The 25591-nt window shown below is 58.6% G+C and overlaps 1 protein-coding gene across 1 annotated transcript in view; it reads right to left on the reverse strand.

The window, feature by feature from the left end:
- The window catches only part of SH3RF3 (SH3 domain containing ring finger 3), a 200977-nt gene that overhangs the window by 42186 nt on the left and 133200 nt on the right, over positions 1 to 25591 (reverse strand). The window contains exons 7-11 of the mRNA XM_029231433.1: positions 20972 to 20985; positions 19128 to 19171; positions 14761 to 14809; positions 4134 to 4304; positions 2470 to 2723 (exon numbers count right to left, since the gene is read on the reverse strand). Of these exons, the coding sequence (XP_029087266.1) occupies positions 2470 to 2723; positions 4134 to 4304; positions 14761 to 14809; positions 19128 to 19171; positions 20972 to 20985 (532 nt within the window). The remainder of the gene's footprint in view (positions 1 to 2469; positions 2724 to 4133; positions 4305 to 14760; positions 14810 to 19127; positions 19172 to 20971; positions 20986 to 25591) is intronic.

Here is a 25591-nt window from a genome sequence, read left to right on the forward strand (position 1 = left end):
GAGGCCAGCTGCAAGAACAGACCTTACTTTTCATTAATTTAAGCAAAACCCACATATGAAGGACTATAAGCATTTACAGGGTCCCTGGGATGGCAGAGTCAGTCTTGGAGGCTCTACACCAGGGAAGTGCCAAGCCCACCCATGAGGCTTCCTTGTTACAGATCCCACTGCTGCTGTTTGGGAACACCACCCAGCACGAGGCTGAACACCAGGCACCAGAAGTAGGCCCTGCACCTACGGATGACCGGGCAATGGGCACAGGAAGTCCACCCTGCACCCATGGATGACCGGGCACTGGGCACAGGAAGTCCACCCTGTACCCATGGATGACCAGGTACTGGGCACAGGAAGTCCACCCTGTACCCACTATGACTGGGCACTGGGCACAGGAAGTCCACCCTGGTCCCCTGAAAAGCTGGGTGTTTCACCACCACCTTCACCCCCAAAAGGGACCCAGGGGCCCCTCAAGTTTTGTCCTCTGAAAGGAAGCCACATTCAGGATGTCTGTCCAGAGTCCAGGCCGGTGCCAGCACCTCACCCGCCAGGCGTGGACGAGCAGCACCGCCCCCACCGTGGCGAGGGGGGATTCACACACGGACGGGAGCCCCACATCTGGAGGCCGGTCCAGGTCAGCCAGGGCCACGGTGGACCAGCGCCCACGACACCCCTCAGAGCCACAGGCCAACCTTCCCCCGTAAGCCAGACCCCTCTGGGCGCCTCTAGGTCAGGGGACGGCACCGGCAAACTGCACCAGCAGCCCTGCCCCTCCCAGCTCTTCCACACGGCCCCTGTGCCCCCTAAATAGCTCATTATTTTGTCCCAATTCTGCAACCCCAGCCCTGGGGCCAGACCACTGTCACCTCTCACCTGGACAGCAACACCTCACCAGTCCCCAAGCCAACTCTTCCTCCCCACTGTGCCCGGGGACGTCTGGTAAAGCGTCACCTCTTGTTCAGAAGCCCTGGGGGTTCCCACGGCCTGGACCAGAGTTCGGCCCTGACCGCTGGTAATGAATCACATTCGCCTTGCTGACTCCGTGCCCTGCGCGCTCCAGGGCTGTCCTCTGACAGGACGGTACCGGCGGCTGCGCTGAGCACGCGCCACGCCCGCCGGGGGCACGTCCTCGCACACCATCCCGGTAGGAGGGGCCCCAGCGCAGGACCCCCGCTGCCCCCCGGCCCTTCAACCCGCCCTGCTCGCTGCCCTCACTGCACCGCTCCAGCTGGAGGACAAGGACGCGCTTCTCGCACTTCTGTGCCTTTGTTCCCTCCCCCCTGCCTGGGTGCTACAGGCAGCTCCGCCTGGGACCGACCCCTCACCAGCCTCGTCACAGCGCCCGCCGCGCCCCGCCACCGGCCCCGCCGCCCTAAGGGCCAGTCCCAGGGCTGAGAGCAGGGCCGGCTCTGAAACGCTGGGCTTCCTGCCAGCGCTCAGCAACGCGTCCCGACAATGGGGGGCGGGGGGCGCCCGGACACCCGCCCCGCTCGTGTCCCTTGGCCGCGACTGGGAGGGACTGTGGCCCCACTGTGCTGAGTGTCGTCTGGGCTTCTCACACCAAGGAGATGCTTTCTGGAGACTCCTAACGGGCCGTCTCTGGCTGGCCAGAGTCTAGAAAACAGTGTACTTTACTGCTCTAAAGAATTTACATTTATTATCCTTTAAGCCTTACTTTGAGAAAAAGAGAGATGATTTCTGAGAATGAGGCTGGGGTGGGAAAAGGAATTCTGTGTCATTTAAGTGAAATTCAGCGGTACATTCTCCTGTCCTGGGTCCCTTGTCACTACACGGTGACAATGTTACTGGTTCTACGTGTCGGAAAGTTACTGGCCTGGTTCCCAGGAGCATCATGTGAGCCATGCTTAGCAGCTCCTCTTAGCTCACTGCCAAGCTTCCAAGCAAGACGTGCTAACCCCTCTTCATGCCTGCACCATCCACCCCACACTTTCCGTCCTCTCACGCTACACTGGGAGCAACCCGGGTTCTCCTGAATTCTGGTCAGTCTGCCTATTGGTGAAGCCGCATGAAGGTGAAGAGTCGATGGCCATCACTCCCTCCAGCCTCAAAGCATTTCAGGAAGGGACCCTGTGGATCTGTCTCATTACCAGCTCTGTCCTGGGGGTGCTGCCTAATCGGGAGACCCCCTTAGCACCTGGCATTTGGACGTAGGTGACCCACAGCGGCTGACAAGGGTGCCCAGAGGCGCCAAGGTAGCCTCACTGGTCCACCCAGTCCTCTGGCTACATGAAGTGTATAAACACCTGTGAATTCTCTACTCCATTCCAGCGGCCAGAACAGGCTAACATGATTAAGTCAACACATCCCCCAAGATTAGCAGAAGTTCATGTTACGACGGGCCCTTCCATGGACTGCTCGAGACCTGGGCCAAAAGGATGCTCATGACTTCTGACCCTGAGACCACCCTCCTCAAATTTTCCAGCAGAATGAGGCCCGCGGGAGCCTGCTACATACCGGGGGGGCCGGCGCTCCGGGCTTGGCTGGCCGCCGGCTGAACTGAGTGCCGCAGACAACTGCTCAGTGCGGGCGAGACTGCCTGGTGCTGGGCCGGAGCCTGGGCCATGGTGAGGGGGAGGGCCGGCCTCAGGGCCGTGGCCAGGCTACTCAGACTCCCACCGCCTGGGTGAAGCGTTGTGGCCATCCCCTTGGCCAGCGGAGACCCTCCGACCGCGTTATTCCGGGGTGGCCCAGCCCCACCTACAGGAACCCTGAGGAAGTAAACAGAATGAAGTCAGGGGAGGGCACAGATGCAACCACGCCACACAGGCCACGTGGTCCGGGGACAAATCCTGAAGCACCACCAAGAGAGCGCCTGCAGGCATGCGATGCCCAGAGCTCAGGCTGGCAGCAGAGCCCCCTGTACAATGGCATGGTCTCTCGATGCGAATATCTGAGAAACAGCAAGAGAACCCTAAGAAAAAGAAATGATGCTAATCAGATATTTTGTTCCAGAGCCACTGCCTTGATTTAGTCTAACAAACAGCTGTGTGTCCCCAACATGTGCAGAAGGAATCGGCTTGGACGCATCTGGCAGGCGGCAGGCGGCAGGAAGCAGGACCCGTCTCCCTCTGGACACAGCTTCCTGGCTCTGGGGCCTCCAGGAAAGGGTGCAGACAAGCCCTGCGCTCCTGACGGACGCCGGGGAACTTGCGGTTTCGCCCATACTTTCCAGATGAAGCCGGTGTCGACAGCCCAGGAACACAAAGGAGCACAGGACCCCGAGACGGGCTCTGAGGGTCTGTTCTGCACGTGCCGGCGCTGAGCCGTGCACCAGCTCTGAGCATGTGGGTCTGGGCTGGGAAGCTCCTGGGGTCCGGTTTCGGGGATCAAATGCCTTCCATTTGTCTAAGAGCTGGGAAAATGTCCCTTCTGTCCCCTCAGGATCTCAGTCGTGAAACCCCAGAGCCACACGTGGGGCACTGCCGCCAGGGTCCGGGGCCATGTGGGAGGGCCCCGGGGAAGCAGAGCCTCTGCGGAGCAGCTGTGGGGAGAAGGGCCTCCTCGTCCAGGGCCATGGGGCCACGGGGCTCACAAATGGTGGGCCTTTCCAGGAGGGACCGTGGGTGGCGTGGCTCCCCTCCCCGCTGCTTCAAAGGTGCGAGTCGGTCCGTCGTCAGTGCAGGTTTGGGCATTGTTCAGTTGTCTTCCTGGAAGTCTTGTTCCAAAGAGAGCAGAGGCCCGGGGGCAAGCCTCCAGCGGACCTGCGTGTCCTGAGCTGTGAACCAGGGCTGGGTAATCCAGGGTTCCACCCTGCAGTGGACGCTCCCCTCCATGGAAACATCTGACAACCCTGGGTCATCTCTAGCGAATTTTTTAACTGCTTTTCCGAGGTTATAAAAACTACCAGTAAATTTGTAAAACACAGGAAATCACAAGGAAGAAAAGAAACTAATCACACATAATGCTCCGCTCAATAATAATGGTTAACTTCTGGGAATATGTAATCTTGCCTTCACATGTGTGAATGGCATGTGCTTCTCGCACACACACCCGCTGTACTCACACATGCACACACACGCACACGCATTCACACATGCCCACGTGCCCACGAGGTCCCGCCCTGGAATGCCCGCCCCCGTGTGCAGCTGCCACGCGCGGCTCTGCCCCTCACACCTCACCTGGAGACGGGCGTCACGTAGTTCCCCGGGAACACGCCCGAGAGCCCCGTCCGCAGCGCTGTGCCCTTGAACCAGCCATCCCGACACTTCTCCAGCACGCGGTACGTGTCGCCCTTGCGCAGCTCCAGCTCGTCGCTCTTCTGGGGCTTGTAGGCATAGAGCGCCAGGTACCTGCGGCAGGAGAGGCAGGCCGGTGAGGGGGCGCAGCTGGGATCAGCTACCAGGAGCGGCGGGCAGGGAAGGGACCGAGCTCCCCCGGTGACCCAGCAGCCACGGCCCCCACGCCCTGCGCTGAGCCGGCCGGCGGAGCGCACGGCGGCCACACGACTCGCCCGAGGCCCTGCCAGACGAGATGGTGGCGCCAGCTCTCTGGGCCCCTGCTTCATTCTCTTCTCTCTGCTTCATGCCTGACACTCTGGGCAAGAGAAAGCCTTCGGGAAAACGGGGCTGAGCTACACAGCCCCGGGCTGGGTTTTCCTTGTTTCATCTCACCTGCTGCTTACTCATCCATCTAAGCTGGAAGAGACTCAGGGGCCCTTTTAAAGAAAAGGCAGCCCAGTTAGGGACTCCTCAGATCTGTGGCTAATTGAAATTCTGCTTTTCTTTTAAGCCTCTTGGAACAATTTAGTGGTGTGAACCCTGGCCTAGGGCTTAGAAGCTGCGCCCTCAGGCACCAGCTGTAAGTGCTCTGCTACCTTGGGGCTTTGTGGACCCAGTGAGTTTGACCTAACGAGAGAGTGGTTTCAGGCAAATACACTGCTCACGCGATCTGGGCAGGAAAAGTGGCGCGGCTTTCACTCCAACAGGGAACCAGATGCATTTAAAGACATTTGTTCTGGCCGCACCACGCAACATGTGGGATCGTAGGTCCCCGACTAGAGATCGAACCCGCGCCCCCTGCAATAGAAGCACGGAGTCTTGACCACTGGACCGACAGGGAAGTCCCAAGCTGCATTTTTAAGAAGTGTCATCTCCTGGGCAGCCTACCAGGATGTGCCTGGTGGGCACACTGCCCCTCCCAGGCTGGCTCCTGAAGACAGGAGCTCACCGACTCCCAGAGCACCCTCCTGACCCTGGAGGCCCTTCTTAGAAGGTGACGCAGAGATGGGACACAACTCACTGGGGTCAGGCGAGGAGAAGGGAGGCCCCCTGGCTCAGAGGGGCCTTGGGAGGGAGAGGCTAGAACAGGCGGAGAGCCCTGCAGAGCACAGACGTCCCGGCTGTAAAATTCAGTAAAATGAGATAAACTAAACAAAACCCACGCCACTTGGATGCCCCTGCCCTGCCAGGCGAAGGCCTGGCCTCACCACTACCCTGCTCCCCTGGAGTGAGAGGATGGACTGGGTCTTAGAGACACATCTGACAAGAGGAAGGACTCGGGCCCTCGGGGAGGGTGAACGAGGCCCCATCGGGAGGACCTCCTTGTCTGGGGTGAAGATTCACGCCAGCCACATGACACCAGGCGATCAACAAAGAGCTGGGTGTCATCCTTCTACTTGCACGTGTGTGCTGCTCGGGGGCCTCTTGGAGGGCGAAGAGGAATCTCTATAAACCAACGTCCCATGAAAACTGCATTCACACCCAGACTGCCTCACTGGGGGGCAGGATAGGGGAGAGGATGGGGGGAGGGCCGCTGGGCTGGTCCTGGGGGGCTACGAGCCAATAAGGATGAGGCCTGCTCTCAAGGAAACAGAGTGAAACACAGATCTCACTCGTCTGCCTCATTCTGCCCCTCGGTGGTGTGAGAACAGTCTTTCTGATTCTGCTGCCGGTGACCCACAGTGGCCAGGGGGACGCCAAGCTGGGGGACACGTGGGCAAGTGTCATGACTTGGGCAACCTCCCTCGAACCCCTGGTCTGTGGGCTGAAGTCCTGCTGACTGAGGCCCCTCTTCCCAGGCTCCTGTCCCACGGGACTGCAGGGCGGGCAACCTCGAGGAGGGTGTGTGTGGAGAGTGCAGGTTCCCTTCTCCCGTGAGGAGTCCTGGCAGCTTGTCCTTCTGGGGCAGATCTTTTGTCCTCAGCTGGGATCCTGGCAGGTGGCCACCGGCTGCCCTGCGGCTGTGTCCATCTGCTGCTGAGGGAACCCAGGGATCCACCCAGAAGAGGGTGCGTGTGCCTGTCCAGCTGAGGGGACCCAGCAAACTGAGGTGCTCCCGAACACACACGCACACTCCTGCCTCAGGACCTTTGCACCTGCCCCCTCCACCTGGGGGCCCCTCTCCCCTCTCATCTGCCCTCCCCCACAGCGTGCTCCCCATGGGGTAGAGGCTTTCGTGTCCTGTTCGTGCTCCACCCCAGGGTCTAGAACAGTGTCTGCACCAGGCAGGTGCGCAATCAACATTTATGGAAAGAATAAAATAGGGACTCTGGTTTTGAGACTAAGATCAAGACTGTTGAAGAAAAAGGGGGGTGTGTGGTCGTGTGTCCATGTGTATGTGTGCATGTAACGTATCCGCATGTGCATGTATGCGCATGTGTTCATGTATGTATGTGTATGTGTGCATGTGTGTATGTACTTGTGTGTGTGTGTACGTGTGTGTGCACTGGGAACGGTTTCATCCAGCCCTGAGTTCTGCTGGACAAGCTGGGCTATGAGGATAAGTGGGGGAAGTGGGCTCTGAGTTTCCTCATTTGGGGTCCAAGTACACCGCTGGGACCAGAAGGAGGAGGGGTGCCCTGGGAGGTGCTCCCAGGAGGACAGAAGGAAAGGCAGAGGGGCTGCTCTCCAGAAAGGAAAGGGAAGAAGCAAACAGAAGCAGAGGATGGATGACACAGGTGTGGGTCCACAGGGAGCTAGGTCCAGAGGGAGGTGGGGGGCTGGAGGGACGAGGGGCCCACATGGGAGCTGAAAGGGCGTCTCTTAACAAGGATACGCACCGGCGTGCAGCCCCGGGGGGTCAGGGTCCCTCCACCAGGGCCTGGCAGGTGGCCTTTTCCTTTGCCCCCACCCACCCTTCCAGCCCCTGGGACTGGGTGACTTCAGGGGCCACCTGCCGTGGAGCTGTGGACACGGGGGCTCCTGCAGGAGGGGGCGCCGTCCCTGCCGGGAGAGGACAGACCCCGGGTGGCGAGCATGAGGCTCGGGGGTCTCAGCTGCCCAGGGCGGGCCCCCCACCCCCGGCGCAGCGTCCGTCAGCACCCACCTCTACGGCGGAGTCAACTCAGGTTTTCAAAGCAAGTGAGTGTCAGAGACCTCGGCAAAGAGCCGACGAGCCGTGTGTGTGTCTGTGATCTGGGGAGCGGCCGTCAGATGACAGAGCAACGTTTCTGGGGACGAGGTGATGGTCTCTCTCAGCATTCTGGGATCCCCGAGCCATTAGGGAACAAGGTCTGTGTTGACTTCTCAGCGTCTTCCCATCACACAAGAATGAGTATTCTTCAGACCGTGGGCCTCAAGTCATCTGGATTAAGCCTTTAAATCAGAAGAGGCTTCTTTCAAAATCCCACTGGTACTTTAGAGAAACACACCACGGTTCCTGACGAAGTCATAACGGCAGAAAACGGGCAACTGAGGCGAACCTGGCGGAAACCACCAGCCGACTCGCCCGGCCTGGACCAACTGTGGGCCCCGCCGCGGCCGGAGCGCCAGCCTCCAGGACCACGGGCTCTGCTGAGGCACGTCCTGAGCGAGTCTGCAGGCAGACTGGATCTATTCTGCGTCCCGCCTCCTCACGTGGGACGCCCAGAGTCTAACAGGGGGAAGCGAGGTTTCCTTCCCAGTTTCAGCTATTTATTTCTTGGATGCATACTGGTTCTGGTGCCCCTAATACATACTGGTTCTGGTGCCCCTCGGGCGCTAACCACGCGGGGGAGAGGGGCTTACTTCCAAGGATGCCTTCAGCCCCGGGGGAACGAGGCGCCCTCCTCCTCCAAGTCATCAGAGTCAGAACTCTGCCCTACCTTGTTGACGGGGAGCTGTTGACGGGCAGCTGCGCCCATGGGGCAGCGTGCAGAGCCCCACCCCACCTCGGGTGCCATGGGCCGAGGCAGGACGAGGGTGCAGCGCAGGAAGCTGGCATTAGTCATGGTCTCGCCCAAGCCCCACGTGAGCTCTGAGGCTGGGCTACCCACCCATTTCACAGCTGAGCACACTGAGGCTCAAAAAAGATGGAGAATCTGTGTTTACAAAGCAGCGAGCTGGAGGCAGGTGGTTCCGTGGCCGCAGGGACCTGGCGGGGGTGGGGGGCACTGCGGGAGGCTGGGGAGAGGCCCGGGCGGGAGAGGCCGGGGAGCGGGGGCTCCATGTGAGGGGCCTGTGCTGAGTGGCACCAGGGCACTAATGCCCTTGCTGTCTTCATCTTTATTTTAAATTTGTTCTCTGAGGAGTAATCCCTCCTCTGGTCTCAATACTTCAAGTTCAGCCTCTCAGTGTGCATGGCTGGGGGGCGGAATGTAAACAAATCTGACTTCACCTGGAACACCTCTGCCCCCCACCTCCCCACGGGCGTTCTCCTGCACTAGGGGCCTGCACACCTGCGTGCAGCTTGCGCTGGGGCGGCGCTGGCCAGGGGACGTGGCATCTGCTTCCCCTGTTGTGACTCAAGAAAACGCCCCGGAGGGACCAACCGGCTCCCAGCCCGACGCCTGCAGCTCTGCGGTCCCTGCCGTGCGCCGGGTCACTCCGTCCAGGTCCGAGTGCGGCCACAGGGTAGGGTGCATCCTTTGCACCCCTTCCCACCCCACGCCTTCAGCCGCACCCCCCAGCACGGCGTGCTGCCATCCTGGGAAAGCTGGAGGATGATCCTTGATCCTCACGGAAACTGGGGCCCCAGCCGGGCCTGGGTGAAATGCGGGAACCAGGCAGCAGCCGCATGGTTCCCGGCGCCCCACCCTCCCTTTCCACTCCTTCCAAAGGCCTTGAGCTCAGCACAGGCCTCCACGGAGGACGCAGGGGGTCCCGTGTCACGTGCAGAGCAGGCCCAGGATTCGCCTCTGTGCGTTCACACACAAGGTTGGTACTGATTTCAGGCAGGAGTGGGAGCATCTGGATCCCAGCGCCTCTTCCCCACAGCCCGGTGGCCGGCAGGGGGCTCTCGGGCCTGTCGAAGAGGCGACCCTTCCTCCAGGCAGACGCAGCCCTGTGTGAGGCGGGGGGAGTGTCAGACCCCTTCCCGGTGCCCTGGGCTGGCAGTGGAGGCCGTGACCACCGAGCCTGGCACCGTGGGAAGAGCTGCCAGCTCACCGTATTACTTGCTCCTTCCTACATAAGATCCTCACTTGCTGTTAATTGTCTACAGCCTCTAATCAAGCAGCGATGAAAGAACTTTAACGCCGTCATTAACTTCACACCCTTCCACCTCCATATGAGGCCTGCTCGTCTCTTCTGGAGTAAGGAAGGTTCTTTTCCATTCCTCCTGGGAAGAGTCTGCCCCTGCTCTTCTAGCTGCCAGGGCCGCATGGGCTCAGGTCAGCGCGACACGTGCCGCTCGCTGGCTCTCAATCGGCAGGATCAGCTGAGGAGAGGGTTCAGCACAGGAAGTTCCCGAGCTCGCCTCTTCACACGGACACAGCAAGTCCACAGCCACATGTGGGACCACCTCCTCGGAAAGGGACCTGAACACTGGCTGAACAGAGCCTCCACCACGAAGGGTAGAAGGACAGAGTGGAGACGGGCAGGGGAAGCAGAGAGACGGACTTTCCCAGGAAAACCCCTCCCCAGCTACCGCAATCCAGTCAGGAGGGACCACAGGGGACGGGTCTCTTCCCTGAGGAGTGAGGGATTCAAGCTCCACACGCAGCCCCCAACCCTAGATCCCGCTCAGAGAGACCAGCCCCCAAAACACCCGGCTTTGAAAACCAACAGAGAATACCCAGGAGGACTACAGAAGCACAGGGAGTGGAAAACCCGCTCTCAGTGGAGTTGAACGTGCAGACTCACTCGACCTAAAAACCAGTGCAAGAATACCAGACTGAACAGCTCACAGCCCACTTACTGACGCTGAAGCAGCTGCCAGAGAGGCGGGAACCAAGTGGGCTGCTCCCTGGGGACTGAGTCTCTGGCGGGAGCCGTATCCGTGATCTCAGGCTACCTTGCTAATGCCGGCTGGTGGGCGCAATTTTGGAACGCTCCACCTAACCTGTTAGTGTCAGTGGGCGTGCCCTGATGAAGCGCCGCCCACCCTGCACTTTGGCTAGGCCTCACGGCCAGCTGAGCAACAGCCCCGCCCACCAGCATGCCTCAGCAGTAGCTGCAGCACCCCCACAGCGGGAGGCTGCACACAGCCCACACAGGGGACCCTCGAGGGCCCGACTCTGTGGCCAGGCAGGGTTGCACCTCTGGGCCCACACGACATCTCCTAATAAGGCCACCCCTTCAAGACTGGGAGCTGAAGGAGCTGATTTACCTAATACATAGAAGCAAACACAGAGAGAGTCAGGCAAAATGAGGAGGCAGAAGAATATGTTCCAATTGAAAAAACAAGATGAAACCTCAGAAAAAGAACTAAACAAAATGGAGATAAGCAATCTACCTGATAAAGGGTTAAAAGTAATGGTCAAAACGATGCTCACCAAACTCAGGAGAATGGACTTAATGGACACATACAGAACATTCCATCCAAAAGCAGCAGAAAACACGCTCTTCTCAAGCATACATGGAACATTCTCCAGGATTAATCACACCAGTTTACAAAACAGGTCTCAATAAATTTAAGAAGGTAGAAATCATATCATGCATCTTCTCTGACCACAATTGTGTGAAACCAGAAATCAATCAAAAGAAAAATTGGGGAAAACCACAAAAACATGGAAATTAAACAACATGAATGGACCATTGACAAAATCAAAGGAGAAATTTAAAAATACGTAGAAACAAATGAAAATAGAACCACAATGATCCAAAATCTATGGATCACTGCAAAAGCAGTTCTAAGAGGGAAATTTATAGTGATATGAGCCTACCTCAGGAAGCAAGAAAAATCTCAAATAAATAATCCAACATTATACTTAAAGGAACTAGAAAAAAGAAGAAAAAACAAAGTCCAATGTTAGTAGAAGAAAGGAAATAATAAACGTCAGAGCAGAAATAGATGAAATAGAGACTAAAAAAAAAAACAATAGAAATGATCAATGAAACTAAGAGCTGGTTCTTTGAAAAGATAAACAAAATTCTCAAACTTTTAACTAGGCTTATCAAGAAAAAAAGAGAACTGGCCCAAACCAATAAAATCAGAAATGAAAAAAGAAGTTACAACTGACACCAAAGAAATAGAAAGGATCATAAGAGACTGCTGAGAACAATTATACGCCAACAACAACCTGGAAGAAATGGAAAAATTTCTAAAAACGTATAATCTTCCAAGACTGAATCATGAAGAAACAGAAAATCTGAATAGACTCATTACTAGTAAGGAGAATAAATTAGTAATCAAAATTCTCCCAAGAAACGAAAGTCCAGGACCAGAGGGCTTCACTGATGAATTCCATAAAATATTCAAAGAAGGTTTAATACCTATCCTTTTCAAACTCTTCCAAAAAATTAAAGAGGAGGGTAAACAAACTCATTTTACAAGTCAACATCACTCTGATAATGAATCCAGATAAGGACACCACAAAAATAGAAAATTACAGGCCAATATCCTTGACAAACATAGATGCAAAAATCTTCAACAAAATATTAGCAAATCGAATTCAAAGATATTGATACATTAAAAGGATCATACACTGTGACCAAGCGGATTTACTCCAGGGATGCAAGGATGGTTTAACATCTGCAAATCAACCAATGTGATACACCACATTAACAAACTGAAGAATAAAAACCACATGATCATCTCCGTAGATACTGAAAAAACGTTTGGCAAAATTCAACATCCCCTTATGATAAAAAACTATCAACAAAGTGGATACAGAGGGAACATATCTCAACATAACAAGAGCCATATATGATAAGCCCACGTCTAACATCATTCTCCACAGTGAAAAGCTGAAAGCAATTCCTCCAAGATCAGGAACAAGACAAGGATGTCCACTCTTGCCACTTTTATTCAACATAACACTGGAAGACACAGAGAATGGACACGTGGACACAGGGAGGGGTGGTGGGATGAACTGGGAGATTGGGACTGACACATGTGCACTGCCATGTGTAAAACAGAGAGCTGGTGGGAACCTGCTGTATAGCGCAGGGAGCTCAGCTTGGTGCTCTGTGGTGACCTAGATGGGTGGGATGGCGGGGGCGGGGTGGTGGTGGCAGGAGGTCTAAGAAGGAGAGGATATATGTATACATAAAGCTGAAATCACTTCATTGTATAGCAGAAACTAACACAACATTGTAAAGCAACTATACCCCAATTCTAAAAAATAAAATAATACTGGAAGTCCTAGTCACAGCAATCAGATAAGAAAAAGAAAAAGAATCCACACTGGAAAGGCAGAAGTAAAACTGCCACTGTTTGCAGATGACATGATATTATACATAGAAAATCCTGAAGATACCACCAAAAAACTGCTAGAACTCATCAGTGGATTTTATAAAGTTGCAGCATATGAAATTAATATACAGAAATCTAGCAACAAACTATCCAAAAGAAAAATGAAGAAAACAATCCCATTTAACCAAGGAGGTGAAAACAGTGAAACCTATAAAATATTGATGAAAGAAACTGAAGAAAACACAAAAAATGGAAAGATATTTTGTGCTCATGGATTAGAAGAATTAGTATTGTTAAAATGGCCATACTCTCCAAGGCAATCTACAGAGTCAACGCAATCCCTATCAAAATTTCAATGGCATTTTGCATAGAACTAGAACAAATAATTCTAAAATGTGCACAGAATCACAAAGGACATCGAATAGCCAAAGCAATCCTGGGAAAGAAGAACAAAGCTGGAGGTCTGGTGTCTCTGATTTCAAACCATATGGCCACAGAACTCATGCGTTAACTTGCCGTAGTCCAGTACGCTCGTGCTGGCCACGGTCCACGTATGACCACCATGACCAGCAGACACAATCCTGCCAAAAGGCTTGTCACCCTTTGAAAGATGTATCTGACTCCCTTCTGTTACCCAAATGAAAATCTCCACCCAAACAGGGATGGCCATGCTCTGGGGGTGAGGCAGAGGGAGTCGGCAGGGGGCTGGGGACCACACTGACCCCCTCATGCCCCAGGGCAGAGCAGTGGCAGGGGGAGAAAGAAGTCCCTCCAAACTCTGCACCAAACTTAAAATCCCTCCGTGATGTGGAAGGTCTGCATGTGGCTGAGGCCTCCAGGACGTGCTGATGACTCTCAGGGAGTGATACTCCTGGAACTGGCTCTCCAAGGCAGAGTGGCCTCCTTGGGTGGCTGACCTGGTGTACAAGAGCAGGGGCTCTGGGCTGCTGCCAGGACCCTCGGCGCCCAGGAGGGGAGGATCCGGCTCTCTCTGAACAAGTAAGAGTTACTGAGAGCCTGCGTTCCGGGCACCTTGCTGGGGACGCCAAGATGAAACACCCGGGCCTCGTGCTTCATGAGCTCTCCTGTCCCGCCTTGCACTTGGGGAACTACAGTAAGGCCTCACCGTCTCCCATGGACCAGGCCTGCTTCCTCAGGTAGAGTCCTGCACCCAGTTCTCATGAGCAAGACCCCTGCCCATCCCTCCCCGGGTGCCCCGGCCCCAGGTCTGAGTGAAGGCCGTTGGAACTCATCCAGAGAGCTAGTTGGAAGACGGTGCCTCTGTCCAGTGTTGGCGAGGCCTGAATTTCTGCCTAAAGACATGGAGACACCACTTACTAGCCTGTGTCCCCTCAGGAAGCTATGCAAAGACAGGTAGGTCCCAGTGTCCTTGGCTTAGTTGGTTCCGGCAATCACCCAGCCACAGCAGGGTGCTCAGGGACTCCTGTCTGCCGCCAGATAGAGGTAAGCGTCTGGCCTGGGCTCGAAGAAGGTGAACCTGTACCAGCGATGTAACCGCCTTCTAGGAATCCTTCTGAAGGCTGGCAAACTGCATTTTCAAAAGGCATCGTTCGCTTGAAATCCATTTTGTTCTGCCACTACACAGGTTCTAAGTGTCCCTCTGGCCACACTGGACCTTGGGAACTTCCTACCTTGCCATGTTGTTTCCAAATTCATATTCTCCACCTTAAATGGTCATTCAAGTAACTGAACTCATTGCCACATAACAGAGCAGCCAGCAATGTGATTCTTCGGAACGCTCTTTAAATGGCGATTTTAAATGGCACGTCTTTTAGGAGCTGTCATTTAACAAGAGCAGATTCTCTAAACAGACAAGCATCTCACTTCCCAGCAACGGTTCATCTGGCTCGATTTGGGGATGACATGCAGCTGCTGTGCACTGGATGGCAGTGGGCACAGAGCTGCATCTGGGCAGTTGGTGACGTTGGCTGCTCTGGCCACCCTCAGCCCCGTGGGGCCCACCTCCTCAGGGGCCTCTGGGGCCCTTTCTTGGGTGGCCAGTGGAAGTGTCATCAAATATCTGGACCCCCCCCGCCCCCCGCTTGTACCAGATGCCGGGGGGGCAGTGATGTTGAACCCACCAGCCTGCTGGCCAGGCGGCCCCGCCAGCAGTCCTGTGAGCTGCACAGAACCAAGCAGGTGACATGCTAGAAAACCCCACGTGGACACACTAGCTGGGGGGGGAGGGGGGCGCTGAAGGCTGGGACCCCAAAAACATAAACGGCAGCTCACACATTGAGGGGCAGCTGGACTTTGGGAGCCGTGCCCTGCTGTTCAGCCACTGGGGTGCATCCGGCCGAGGCGTCCTGGAAACAGACAAGAGGAGACAGTGAGTGGACACAGGCTCCAGGAGCAGGGAGCAGCCGCGGTGGAGTCTGGGCATCTGGCCCCCTCGGCTGCCTGACTCTGTGGCCTCCACAGGCCCCGGTCCCGCTGCCCGGGTTTAGTAGCCGTCCTTCAGTCCAGAGGGGGCCTAGCAGCCAGCGACCCCCGTCCCTCCCGCAGCAGCTCAGGAAACCACTAAGCCCGCGTCTGGCTCTGACAGAGTGGTGCTGTGTCCATCACGGAAAGAGGCAGTGGGGTGGCCGGCCTTCATTCTCAGGACTCGGATTCATTCCTCCTGTATTTGGCCGAGAAAATCCAGACAAAACCTTTCATGCTCCAACACGTCAGCTTATTTAGAAACCGTGTCCCCGAAAGCTAAAGAAAATCGGTCCTTTGGCAGTGGACAGGGGGGCAGCTAGAGGGTGCCAGGATGTAAAGCACTGCCTCTCCTGCCTGACCCGAGGTGCGCAAAGCTTCAAGGGTCTACTCTGCGAGACGACGGAGGAATGGCCCCCTTGCAGGAGGTTCCTGCCAAGTGTCAGGTGCACGGCAAGCTGGGTGAGGGCCAAGCAGCGGGCTCTGGGCTACAAGATGATGCTGGGCTATCCTTAGGGAACCCCGTAGACCCAGCCTGCCAGGGGCATCGTCCCCCGAGTGCCCTCACCACACACTGGCTCGTGCCACCCCTGCCCTCCCCAGGTGGCATCCCATCTTTCTGCTCAGGGTACTGGGTGGCCTGGCGAGTTGAACTCTGATCCCCAAAGATGTGCACGAGTCATGGCCCTCGTGCCTGTGAAGGTGACCTTATTTGGAATTGGGGTCTTTGCAGGGGTAATATGAGGCGAGGATCCTGAGATGAGATTATCCCACGAGACAGAAAAGAACAGAGACACCAGAGGTGAGAAGGTGGCGAGCAGACACTAGGGCGACGCGTCTGCAAGCCAAGGAGGTGGGGTGCTGGCGGCCAGCAGATGCTGGAGGGGCCTGGGTGGGGTCTCCATCAGCCCCATAAGAAGCCAGTCCACCGACAGCTTGATTTTGGACCTCTGGCCTCCAGAGCGCTGAGCAGGCACCGCCTGCTGCTCTGAGCCACCTGGTTTGTTACAGCAGCTCCAGGAAACTAACCCAGATGGGGACACCCAGGGGTATCTCAAAGCTGAGGGAGCTGGGGTGTCCTCCCCTCCTGGAGGCCTCCCACAAGGGCAGGACAGGGACCCTGGAGGAACAGGGACCCAGATGAAGAGGGAGCCAGGCAGCCTTGGGCAGAGCCCTCAGGAGCTGCTGGTGCCTTGGCCCTGGGCAGGTGGGGAAGGTGACCTGTCACCACGTGTGTGTCCTCAGGGCACAAAGAGCACTGAAGCACAAATCACAGAGAAGCGCCTGGAACAGGCCTGGGGCAGCAGGACAACCCACACAGGACCGACCACCTCAGGGCCCTCTTGCTGTGCGGGGAGGGTCATTCTTGCCCATCGCTGACCAGCTCCAACCTCGAGTCTGGTCGAGGCAGCCTCCCAACCCCGTCCCCCAGGGACCGCAGCCCGTCAGCAGCCCCTCAGGCAGACGTCAGAACTGCTTCTCCTCGTCAGGACTCGGAGCTTCTGGCAGACTGAGAACATGTGACACCCACACAGAACGCCCCCCCCCCACCCTCCCCAGGCCACTGACGTCCCGAGGCCTTCCCCCTCACCGAACTTCTGCACCTGCAGGAGGGACCCAGCTCCTCAGACCTGCCCCTGCGGCTGCCGTGTGGATGCTGCGGAGCCAGGAAGGCGGGGACGTCCCTTTCTGCCCAGAGACTCCGGGTCTCCTGCTCGCTGGGCACGCCTGCCCCCAGGAAGGGACAGCCCCGCAGCCAGGGAGACAGCACCCAGGCCCACGGCTCCCCTCGAGCAAGTGAAGGGCCCTCCCTGCTCGCTGACAAGGAGCGGGCCGGCGGCATCCACCGACCACCTGAGCCCAGGCCCGGCTGGGGGCGCGGACATGGCCTACGATCTCGGGGGTTTCCTTGGGGTGGGGGGGATAGGCATCAGGCAGGTCGTTACAGACACGGGGTCCCGGCAAGAGCAGGGCTGCAGAGCACACGACAGGCGCCGAGACTGGGTGTGGCCAGAGGGGCTCCTTGAGCACCCAGTGAAGGGAGAAGGAGGAGAAAGCAAGGTTGGAAGCAGAGGCTGGAGCACCAGGGGCAGGGGGAGCCCCGGGAGCCCCCCGAGCCAGCTGTGGATCCTGGGTGGCACCTGGAGGCCAAAGACACACCTGGTAGGGAGGGCACCAGCCCACATCTCCGCCGAGGACAGTCAGTCATGGATCGGCGGTCAGGGTGATGAGAGGGAGACAGGGGGTCTGGATGCGCAGGAGGCCGTGGGTAAGGAGGGTAAGAGCAGGGATAAAAGCGGCCACCCCCCACCCAGAGCTCAGCAGGGACCAGGCTCTGCTCCGAGCACTTCGCCGGGAATAACGCATTTACTCCGCAGAAATGCCTGTAGGCAGGTGCTGCTTTCTGTCACCACTTCAGAAAATGAGGGAACCCAGGCCCAAGGCAGGAGGCGCGTGGCTCACAGTCACCCAGCCGGCCAGTGCCCCAGGCTGGCCGTGAACCCGGCAGCCCATGCTGGGGGCCGTGTGCGTCCCCACCACCCCGTCCCCAGGGGAGGCGCCAGCGAGTGACCACAAGCCCAGGGCCCTAAGCAGCACGGAGTCACCACTTCACAGGCCTGTGGCCTCACAGCCAGCAGGGCAGGCGGTCAGTCCTCTCGCTTCTCTCTGACTCTGACGCAGGGGACCCAGGACCATCTTCCATCTCTAGTTCCCTGTCCCTTGCCAAGGAAGGCAACGTATTCGCAGGTTCCGGGGATTAGGACGTGCGCACGGTGGGCGTTACTCCCCCTCTACCTACACGACTAGTGGGTTCAGGGGCTGAAGGGCGTGAAGGAAGAGGATGAGCGAGTTTCCGGCCTCTGCGACTGGCTAGACAGAGATGCCGTGAGAAGGGATGGAGCACGAGACCTGGGGGAGGCCGACCAGGGGCTCAGAGGGGGCACGACCTGGACGTGTACGTTCGGGGGTCAGCACCGGGCTGATGTGCCCTCAGCTCTCAGCGTGCGGCCCTGGACGGGTTATGCCATCGAGCCGTGGACTTCTGCCCCGACCACGGTCGAGTGACAGGGACTGGATTTACCCTCCACCCGAACACCAGACAAAACATGAATCCCTGGTTCCCGAGACTTCGGAAATCACGCAGTGAAGACACAGGCCCTGGAGGGATGAGGAGATGGGGCCATCGCAGCCCCCAGCTTCTAGGTTAGCTGGAATATTAGACACAGTAATTTAAAGCTCTGAGCAAGCCCTCAGGAAATGCTGGCATCATTCTTTCTGCAGCCACAGGAGGTGAAGATTCGGCCGCAAGAAAGGGCAGATAGAGGAGATGGCTGACCCGAGACTCTGTCTGCAAACCGACACAGCCCCATACGACCTGGGAGAAGGACCTGCACAGGTGGGTGTGGAGGGCTGGGGGAGCACAGCAAACGGGATGGCGTGAGGGAATTGGACACCTAGGTTTAGCCTGTTTCTGTAAAACGGTAGGTGCATTTACATGGGGAAATTTACATACAAATGATAATGCTTTTACTTAGGGAGCTGGGATTTGAGGTAGTATTTTTAAAAATCTGTATGTTCAAATTTTCCATCGTTTTACTATCAGCAGTGGTTTTCCACTACATTTTCAAAGTAAGACACACAGAACGACAGAGTTCAGCTACCTGAGGTCTGTTTCAAGATCAAGCTATGGCTGAGGTGACCCCATGTTTACTGGATTCTACACAAGCCGCCTTTGTGGGGGGCCAGGAGGGGACAGGAGAGGACCATGAGGGGACCCTGATGACTGGCCATTCTGCTGACCAGACCCGGCACTGCTGGCCACAGTGGGGCCGAAGGGCCTTAGCCAGGCGGCAGGGCCCACGCGACTGGCTTGGACGGAGCCAGACCCGTGACCCTGCTCTTGTCAAAGGGCCTCCTGTCCAAATAAGCTCTCCTGAAACAGCCAACCAGCCAAAGGCACCACACGGGAAGCCCCATGACCCGGCTGGGGGCTGCTGAGTCCCACCGTGCCTGGAAGGTGGCCCGCCGGGGGTCTCTGCACCCTGCTGCCTGCCGGCCACTCGGGCCGTAGTTCAACAGGAGGCGACACGTGCAGAGGAGGCTGGTGCCTGCCTCCAGGGCAGAGGGAGAGGCTGGCCATGGCTGTGGGCCTCCAGACCCCCACCCGTCAACTCCACGCGACACGTGTTGGGGGCAGCAGGCCTGTGGCGTTCCCCCAGCGCTGGGGCAACGAGGCTACCCTACAGGTAGCCACGGGGAGCAGCTTCACCAGGAGCCTGGCCCTCAGCTGAAACCTGACACACGAAGGCCACAAAGCAAGGAAGTGGAATTTCACGGCCAGACCCTCCATTAGAGCTGGATCGGGGGCATGAGAGGCCACACCTGTGACAACCCTTTTTTCCCAAGGTCAAGGTCGAGATGGAGACCATCTAAAACTCCACCCACTGAGCCCGGGGCTCTGACTTCTCCCCCCTGCGCAGTGCGGAGCCCAGATGAAGGCCCTTTGGGACGTTGTGCCCGGTGGTGGGAGCCCGGGCTGTGACTCCCCGGTGGGGCCAGCCATCCTCCTCCGGGTCCCGTCTTCATCTCTGTTCCTGTCGATGGAAGGTGGAGGGGTGTCCCCCGCCGGCAGCTGAGCTGTGAACAGCCGAGGACACAGACCCAGCAGAGCAGGACGCGGCTGCTGAGACGGCGGTCCCTCCAGGAGCCCGGGAGGCAGCTGTGTGCTGACCCTCAGGGGTATCGTGGCACGGGGGGGCCTCCTCTCAGGATTAAGGGCTCGCAAGCACCAGGCGTTGCAGGGGGCTCCAAGTTGTAGCAGTCCAGCCCTGGGAGGACGGCGCTGACCGGAGGCATGGCCACACCCTAACACACGGCTCCTAGGACACACGGGGTGGGACGGGAAGTCTGTCTGAGGTCGTTCGGTGCAGCGCCAGGTTGTCTCGTGCCCCACGCCCTCTGGCTGCAACGTGGAACAGGCTTCCCGCCAGGACTGGGGCCTGTTTCCTCCCGGCTGAGGGCCCCCGAGGCTGATTCTGCTCTGATTTTTAATGGCTTACTTTTAAACGGCTCTGGGCCTTAAGGGATTAGTGAAGGCTTCGCAGGAGAGAGGGAATCGGGCAGGGAAGAAGGAAGGGAGGTGAGGGCTCCAGCTGCTTTTGGACAGAAATAACTGGGACCACAGCCTGGGGACAGACCCTTCCTGCACCCTGGCGACACCCCGCCCCTCCCCCTGGGCCTGGCGCAGCCCCATGCACGCGGGGCCCCGACGTGGGAAGGTGGTCCACCGTGATGAGGTGGAATTCCTTTCAGCTGACTCGCAATGGACGCGTGCTGGGGCTCAGCCCAAAAGTCGAGCACGGCCCAACCCGGGGGAGCCACCAACAGTGTGAGGATGCCAGTGGCTCAGTCCTTGGGGTCACTGAGCCCATGGAGTGGGCGACTCCAGTGATCCCTTAGGCCTCGTTCAGCAACAGCCCACAGGCATTGGACAGGAGTCTATGCTGAGCGCCCCCGGACCCTGATTCTAAACTGTCAGGTTGTTAGCAGATGCCAGAGGCTCCACTGCTGCCCTTGCCGGGGCCCCTGAGCAGTAGCTGCGAACCAGGCCTTTTATTTCCCACTGGGATTAAAAAAAGGGAAAAGGGTCTGCGGGTTGGCAAGCTGCACTCCCGCTAAAAGGGGGCTCCAAGTCGCCTTCCTTGACACAGACCAAGACCCCAGGAAGAAACACCTCACTTTAACTTTTAACACGTGTCCAGAAAGCACTGTCATCACCCTAAAAAGGAGCCGTGAAACGGGCACGTTTTATTCAGCACACGCCACCACTCCACAACACAGGGTGAAAATCAGGCTCTTAGGAACGTGCTTCCCAAAGACAACTTCAGAGTAAAACGTTTACAGCCTGATTCTTTGCTTGGTTCCAAAAAGAACACCCAACAGCCTGCAGGGCCAGGGGTTTGGGCGGGGAGGACGGTGGGCGGGGCCTGGGCTGGCAGCTGGAGGTCGGAGGCCAAGGAACCTGGAGGAGACGGTCTGTCCTGGAGAGGGAGCCGGTCGCTCTGTGCCGACAGAACGTCCCCGGTTCTGTCCATCAGCCCCAGGAAGCTGCCTGGCCACCTGAGGCAGAGGCAACCAGGAGGCCAAGCTCACCTCAGGTGGCCCGACCGGCCCACAAACTACTGACTCAGCCCTGAGCTTCTGAGTCCAGGTCTGCTCGGCGGTCGACAGACTCCTCCGAGGTCACATCTGGCCGTGCTGTCCCTGCTTTTGTAAATAAGGTTTTCTTGGCACCCAGCTGCTCTTGCCCACGCGGCAGCAGTCCAGCACGCTGAGAAGTCGGCCGACCCGCCTGAGGTGTCGTCTGCAGTGAGAGGACAAGCCTCCGGCCTCTGCCCTCATCCCACGGGGCCAGCAGCGGGGACCAAACGGCCACAGCTGTGCCAAAAGCGGGACAGGCTGACCTGCTCAGTGCAGGGGTGAAAATAGCAAAGCGCTAACGTGTTGGGGGCTGGGGGAAGGCAGTTACAGGCTACTTCTCACTCATCGAGCATCGCGAGGTTCGACTCTGAACCAACAGGTGGAGCCTTTTTCCACCAAGAAGAGTCACAGGCGAGGGGCTTCCCAGGTGGCGCAGTGGTTGAGAGTCCGCCTGCCGATGCAGGGGACACGGGTTCGTGCCCCGGTCCAAGAAGATCCCACATGCCACGGAGCGCCTGGGCCCGTGAGCCCTGGCCACTGAGCCTGAGCGTCCGGAGCCTGTGCTCCGCAGCGGGAGAGGCCACAGCAGTGAGAGGCCTGCGTACCGCAAAAAAAAAAAAAAAAAAAAAAAAGTCACAGGCGGTCTCCTCGCTCTGCTTCCCCACACACGAGTCCGCCTGCTTGGTGGTCTTTGTTCACAGGAAGGTGCCAGTAGCTAGTGTAGACCACCCCCCACTTCCACGTGTGTCCACAGACGAAGGCATCGTCCCTGGCTTTGCACAAAATGCATGACTTTCACATCCCAATGACCTGTCTCCTGCCTTCAAACAGAAGGTGCCTCCTATGGAGAGGTGGGACTCAAGAGCCCGCAGCCCCATTCAGCGTGTCTGTCGTCCATCCATGTATCCGCGAGCCCCCCTGTGGAGGACCCCTGTGGGCACTGAGGGTCCAAGCACAGCTTCCGTCTCAGCCGAGCTCCCAGGCCGCCGGCCAGTGGTGGCCATGGTCGGGCCACGGCTGCGGGGCCTGGGTGTGCAGCCGCGCCCATACCGTGGTCCACATGGTGGGCCTGGGAGGGGCAGGGCTGGGCGAGAGGAGCGGGGAGGTGGGGAGGGTCCTGGGCATCCTCATCCACGAGCCATGAGCCTCTGCAGCAGGGCCTGAAGGAGACATGGAGTCCCACAGGAGGCCTCGCCTCCTTCCAGAGCAGGCCCACCTCCCAGCGGCTGCAGCCTCTCCCTGTGCCGTTCCATGCACTCCCCGCCCCAAGCGGTGTCCTTGTCGCCTGGTGGGCCGGCTGGTCCCAGGGGCTGGGGTCCAACAAGGGTCCTGCTGCATCTGCCCGGGCTGCTCCTTCAGCCAAGAGCTCGCCAAACGAGAGGGAGGACGGAGGGACCGGCAGCTCACTAGGCCCAGGGGCCCGTCCCTCAGCCGCTGGCGATGGCCGGCGCCCAGCAGTCCCTGCCCTTAACGTCGCAGCAGAACAGACAAGGTCGGCAGCTGACGTGGTGGACGAGAAGCCCGGGCCGGGCGGCCAGTGTTCTCATTCCTGCAGCCAGCGAGTCGGGACAGCACTGCCCACGTCTGCAGGGAAAGCTCTTCTTGTGCAACGTCCTCAAGGATGAGACGGTTTAGTTGTCTCGTGCTTGCTTGGTACTTTTTTTTTTATTTTGCTCTGGACAAGGCAGAGAATTACCTTTGTAACTTTCTGAAAATGCTCAACACAAGCCCAGGCTCCCCACGGGCAGTGCGCGCAGGAGCCTGGAGGTGGGCTGACAGCGGGGAGCCCGGCGCGTCGGTGCCCACACTCCCCGCTTAGAGCCTGTCCCGGGCCGACACAAGAAGAGGTGGCGAGAGGGGCTGCAGGCCACCCCACACACAGGCGGATGCGTTGAAAGACGCCCGGAAGCTTCCAGTAGGGCTCTTCCAATTCACTCCTCAGGCGCTAGAGAAATGCTCCCTTTTGATGTTCTCGCTGCTGAATTTCAAACACTCCCCTCCTCACTGATTTTGAAGCACATCTTTCTGATCTCAAGGGCTTCTGTTGGCTTATTTGAAGCTGGCCTGTAAGCCGTGGTCTCTCTGAAGCTGAGAAACACCGAGTCTGGTGAGAGCCTGCTGGGTGCAGGTCCCACCCACGGCCGTCCACGGACGGCGGGCACAGAGACGCCGGTTTTGGCTTCCGTGGGTCACCTCTGCTCTCCGAGGTTGCCGGCCTCTGCGTCGAGCAGTTAAAGCTTACAGACAACACGGAGCCTCCAGGGAAATGGTGCCGTGGGCTGTTCCCAAACACCTGGGCTCCCCCTGGGTGCCCTGGACCCCACTCCACCCCCATCCCCACTGAGCAGAGCCAGGCTGGAGGACTTGTTCTGGCCACTGAACATCTCCACGCGGGAGCCTGTAGGGGCCAGTGCACTGGTGGCCACAAGCCACCCCTGCCACGGCGGTGGGTACACTGCCGCCCGGGACTGGGCCATCGGCCCTGCACAAGGCCGGGTGGTCAGAATTTTAGCGTCCCTGAGTCACGTGGTCTCTTCACAACCACCAACCCCGCTGTTGTGGCCTGAGAACAGCTGGGCAGACGACATGCAAGTCAGCATGTGTGGCTCTGCCCCAGCAAGGCTTCTATCTACCGAACAGGTGGCAGACGGACTCGGCCCACGCAGCTGCAGGTGTCGGGGTGAGGGCGCAGCGCCCCCCACCTGTGGCGGACGCGCAGTGTGCGTGGGAAGCAGGCCTGGAGGATTGGGGTTGCCCGTTCCGGGGCATAACCGGCCACGCTGCCCGGCCCAGGAGCTCCTTGCACCCCCTGGGGCTTCCCAGGCAGCGGGGGTGGGGGGGCGACCTGGGTCACCTGATGACAGGTCGCTCTGAGCTGTGGGCAATCACCTCCTTTGACCCCCGACCTCAGCAAGCAGACATCTGGACCCTGAGCGGTGGAGCTGGCCTAGACAGCCTCTTTCCCCGTCCCTCCTGCTAACCCTCCCTCCCCAGCAGCAAGGTGACCGCAGTGCTCCACTGCTCGTGAGGACCTCGGCCGAGCCTGGACTTCTCCGCACGGCAGGGAGGAATGATTCATCAGGGTCGAGTGCGAGCACGGTGGGCATCGGAGGCCCAGCCCGACCTCGCTCCCCTGGGAGCCCCGCTGCCTGTGGTGGACATGCGGTGTGCGGGAGCGAGTTGGCTGCCTCACAGCTGCGCCCTCGGCAGCCGGCGGTGTGGGCCCTGAGCCCGTGGGAGCCATCACGGGGGGGGGGGGGCGTCAAGCGGCATCCCTGGAGCCACGGTGTTTCATGCTCAGACCATTCAGAATGCAGCATGGCTGACTCAGGTCCCATGGCCACCCGAGGAGAGACGGCCGGGTGGGGGTCAGGAGACAGGACACGGCACACAGGGTGGGCGACACCCCGTCCCTGCCCAGGACCTCCGAGTCCAGGGGTCGGGGAGAAGGCCATGAATACTAGCGACAAAAGCAACACAGCCCACGATGGATGCAGGGGAAAGCCCTGCAGGCCAAGGATTAGGTCGGCGGGTGCGAGAGGGCCGCAGGCCTTTCGTGTGCATGGGCGCGTGTCTGTGCCGCAAGGGGGAGGGGAGGGCGCGGGGAGGGGCAGGAACAGCCGCGGGGCGGGGGGAGGGGGAGCCAGGCCAGCACGGGCGCACAGGTGCAGGATCTCTGCGGACGGCGCAGGGGAGACCGGTGGAGATGCTGGAAAGACGGCAGGGTGGTGGCCGAAGTCTGAAGGGCTCCTCAGGCCACGCTAAGGTACTCAGAGCTCCTGGGAGGCAACGGGCACCTCCAGGAGCACCCAGGTGAAGGGCAGCGTTACCGCAGGGCGCGAGGGGCCGCCAGAGGCAGGCAGCTGGAGTCTGAGGATGCAGACCCAGAAGGTGGCGCCGGAGGTGGGGGCAGAGGGGGCGGGGCTGGCCTCTGGGTCCCACCCGTGACCACCGACCTACGCTGGTACCTGCCGTTCACAGCCCTGGTGGCTGGCCCTCAACTCACAGGGGCTCAGCACCACCCCTCCTGTCTCCCGACAGCTGAATTAGACGGGGCCACAGCCAGGTTGCAAACTGCTTCCCTTGACCTCGCACCCTTTCTGACGACGCTCACTAAAGTCCTGAGCCTGGTCACAACTTTCACTTCAAGTGTCACTGCGGGAAAGTGGGTCCCAGGGCCCAGTCATCTCATTCGTGGCTCCCACACTTCGCCTCTTGACTGACCGGCCTGTCGTGCGGCAAGCAGGACCAGCGTGGACGCGGCAACAGCCTGGCTCCAGGGCTGCCTGGTCTGGCTGGCTGAGAGCAAGGTGACCCCTTTGCTTCCCTGGTGGACGGAACCAGTGCCCCGTCCCACAGAGGAGGGCTCTGTACACACATGGTCACTTCTGGTTCTGTCCACAGCGAGCACGTCAGCCAGTGTCACGAGATGCTGAAGACA

The sequence above is a fragment of the Monodon monoceros genome, unplaced genomic scaffold, assembly GCF_005190385.1.
Source record: "Monodon monoceros isolate NGI ecotype Baffin Bay Population unplaced genomic scaffold, NGI_Narwhal_1 Super_Scaffold_19, whole genome shotgun sequence".
Taxonomy (NCBI): domain Eukaryota; kingdom Metazoa; phylum Chordata; class Mammalia; order Artiodactyla; family Monodontidae; genus Monodon; species Monodon monoceros.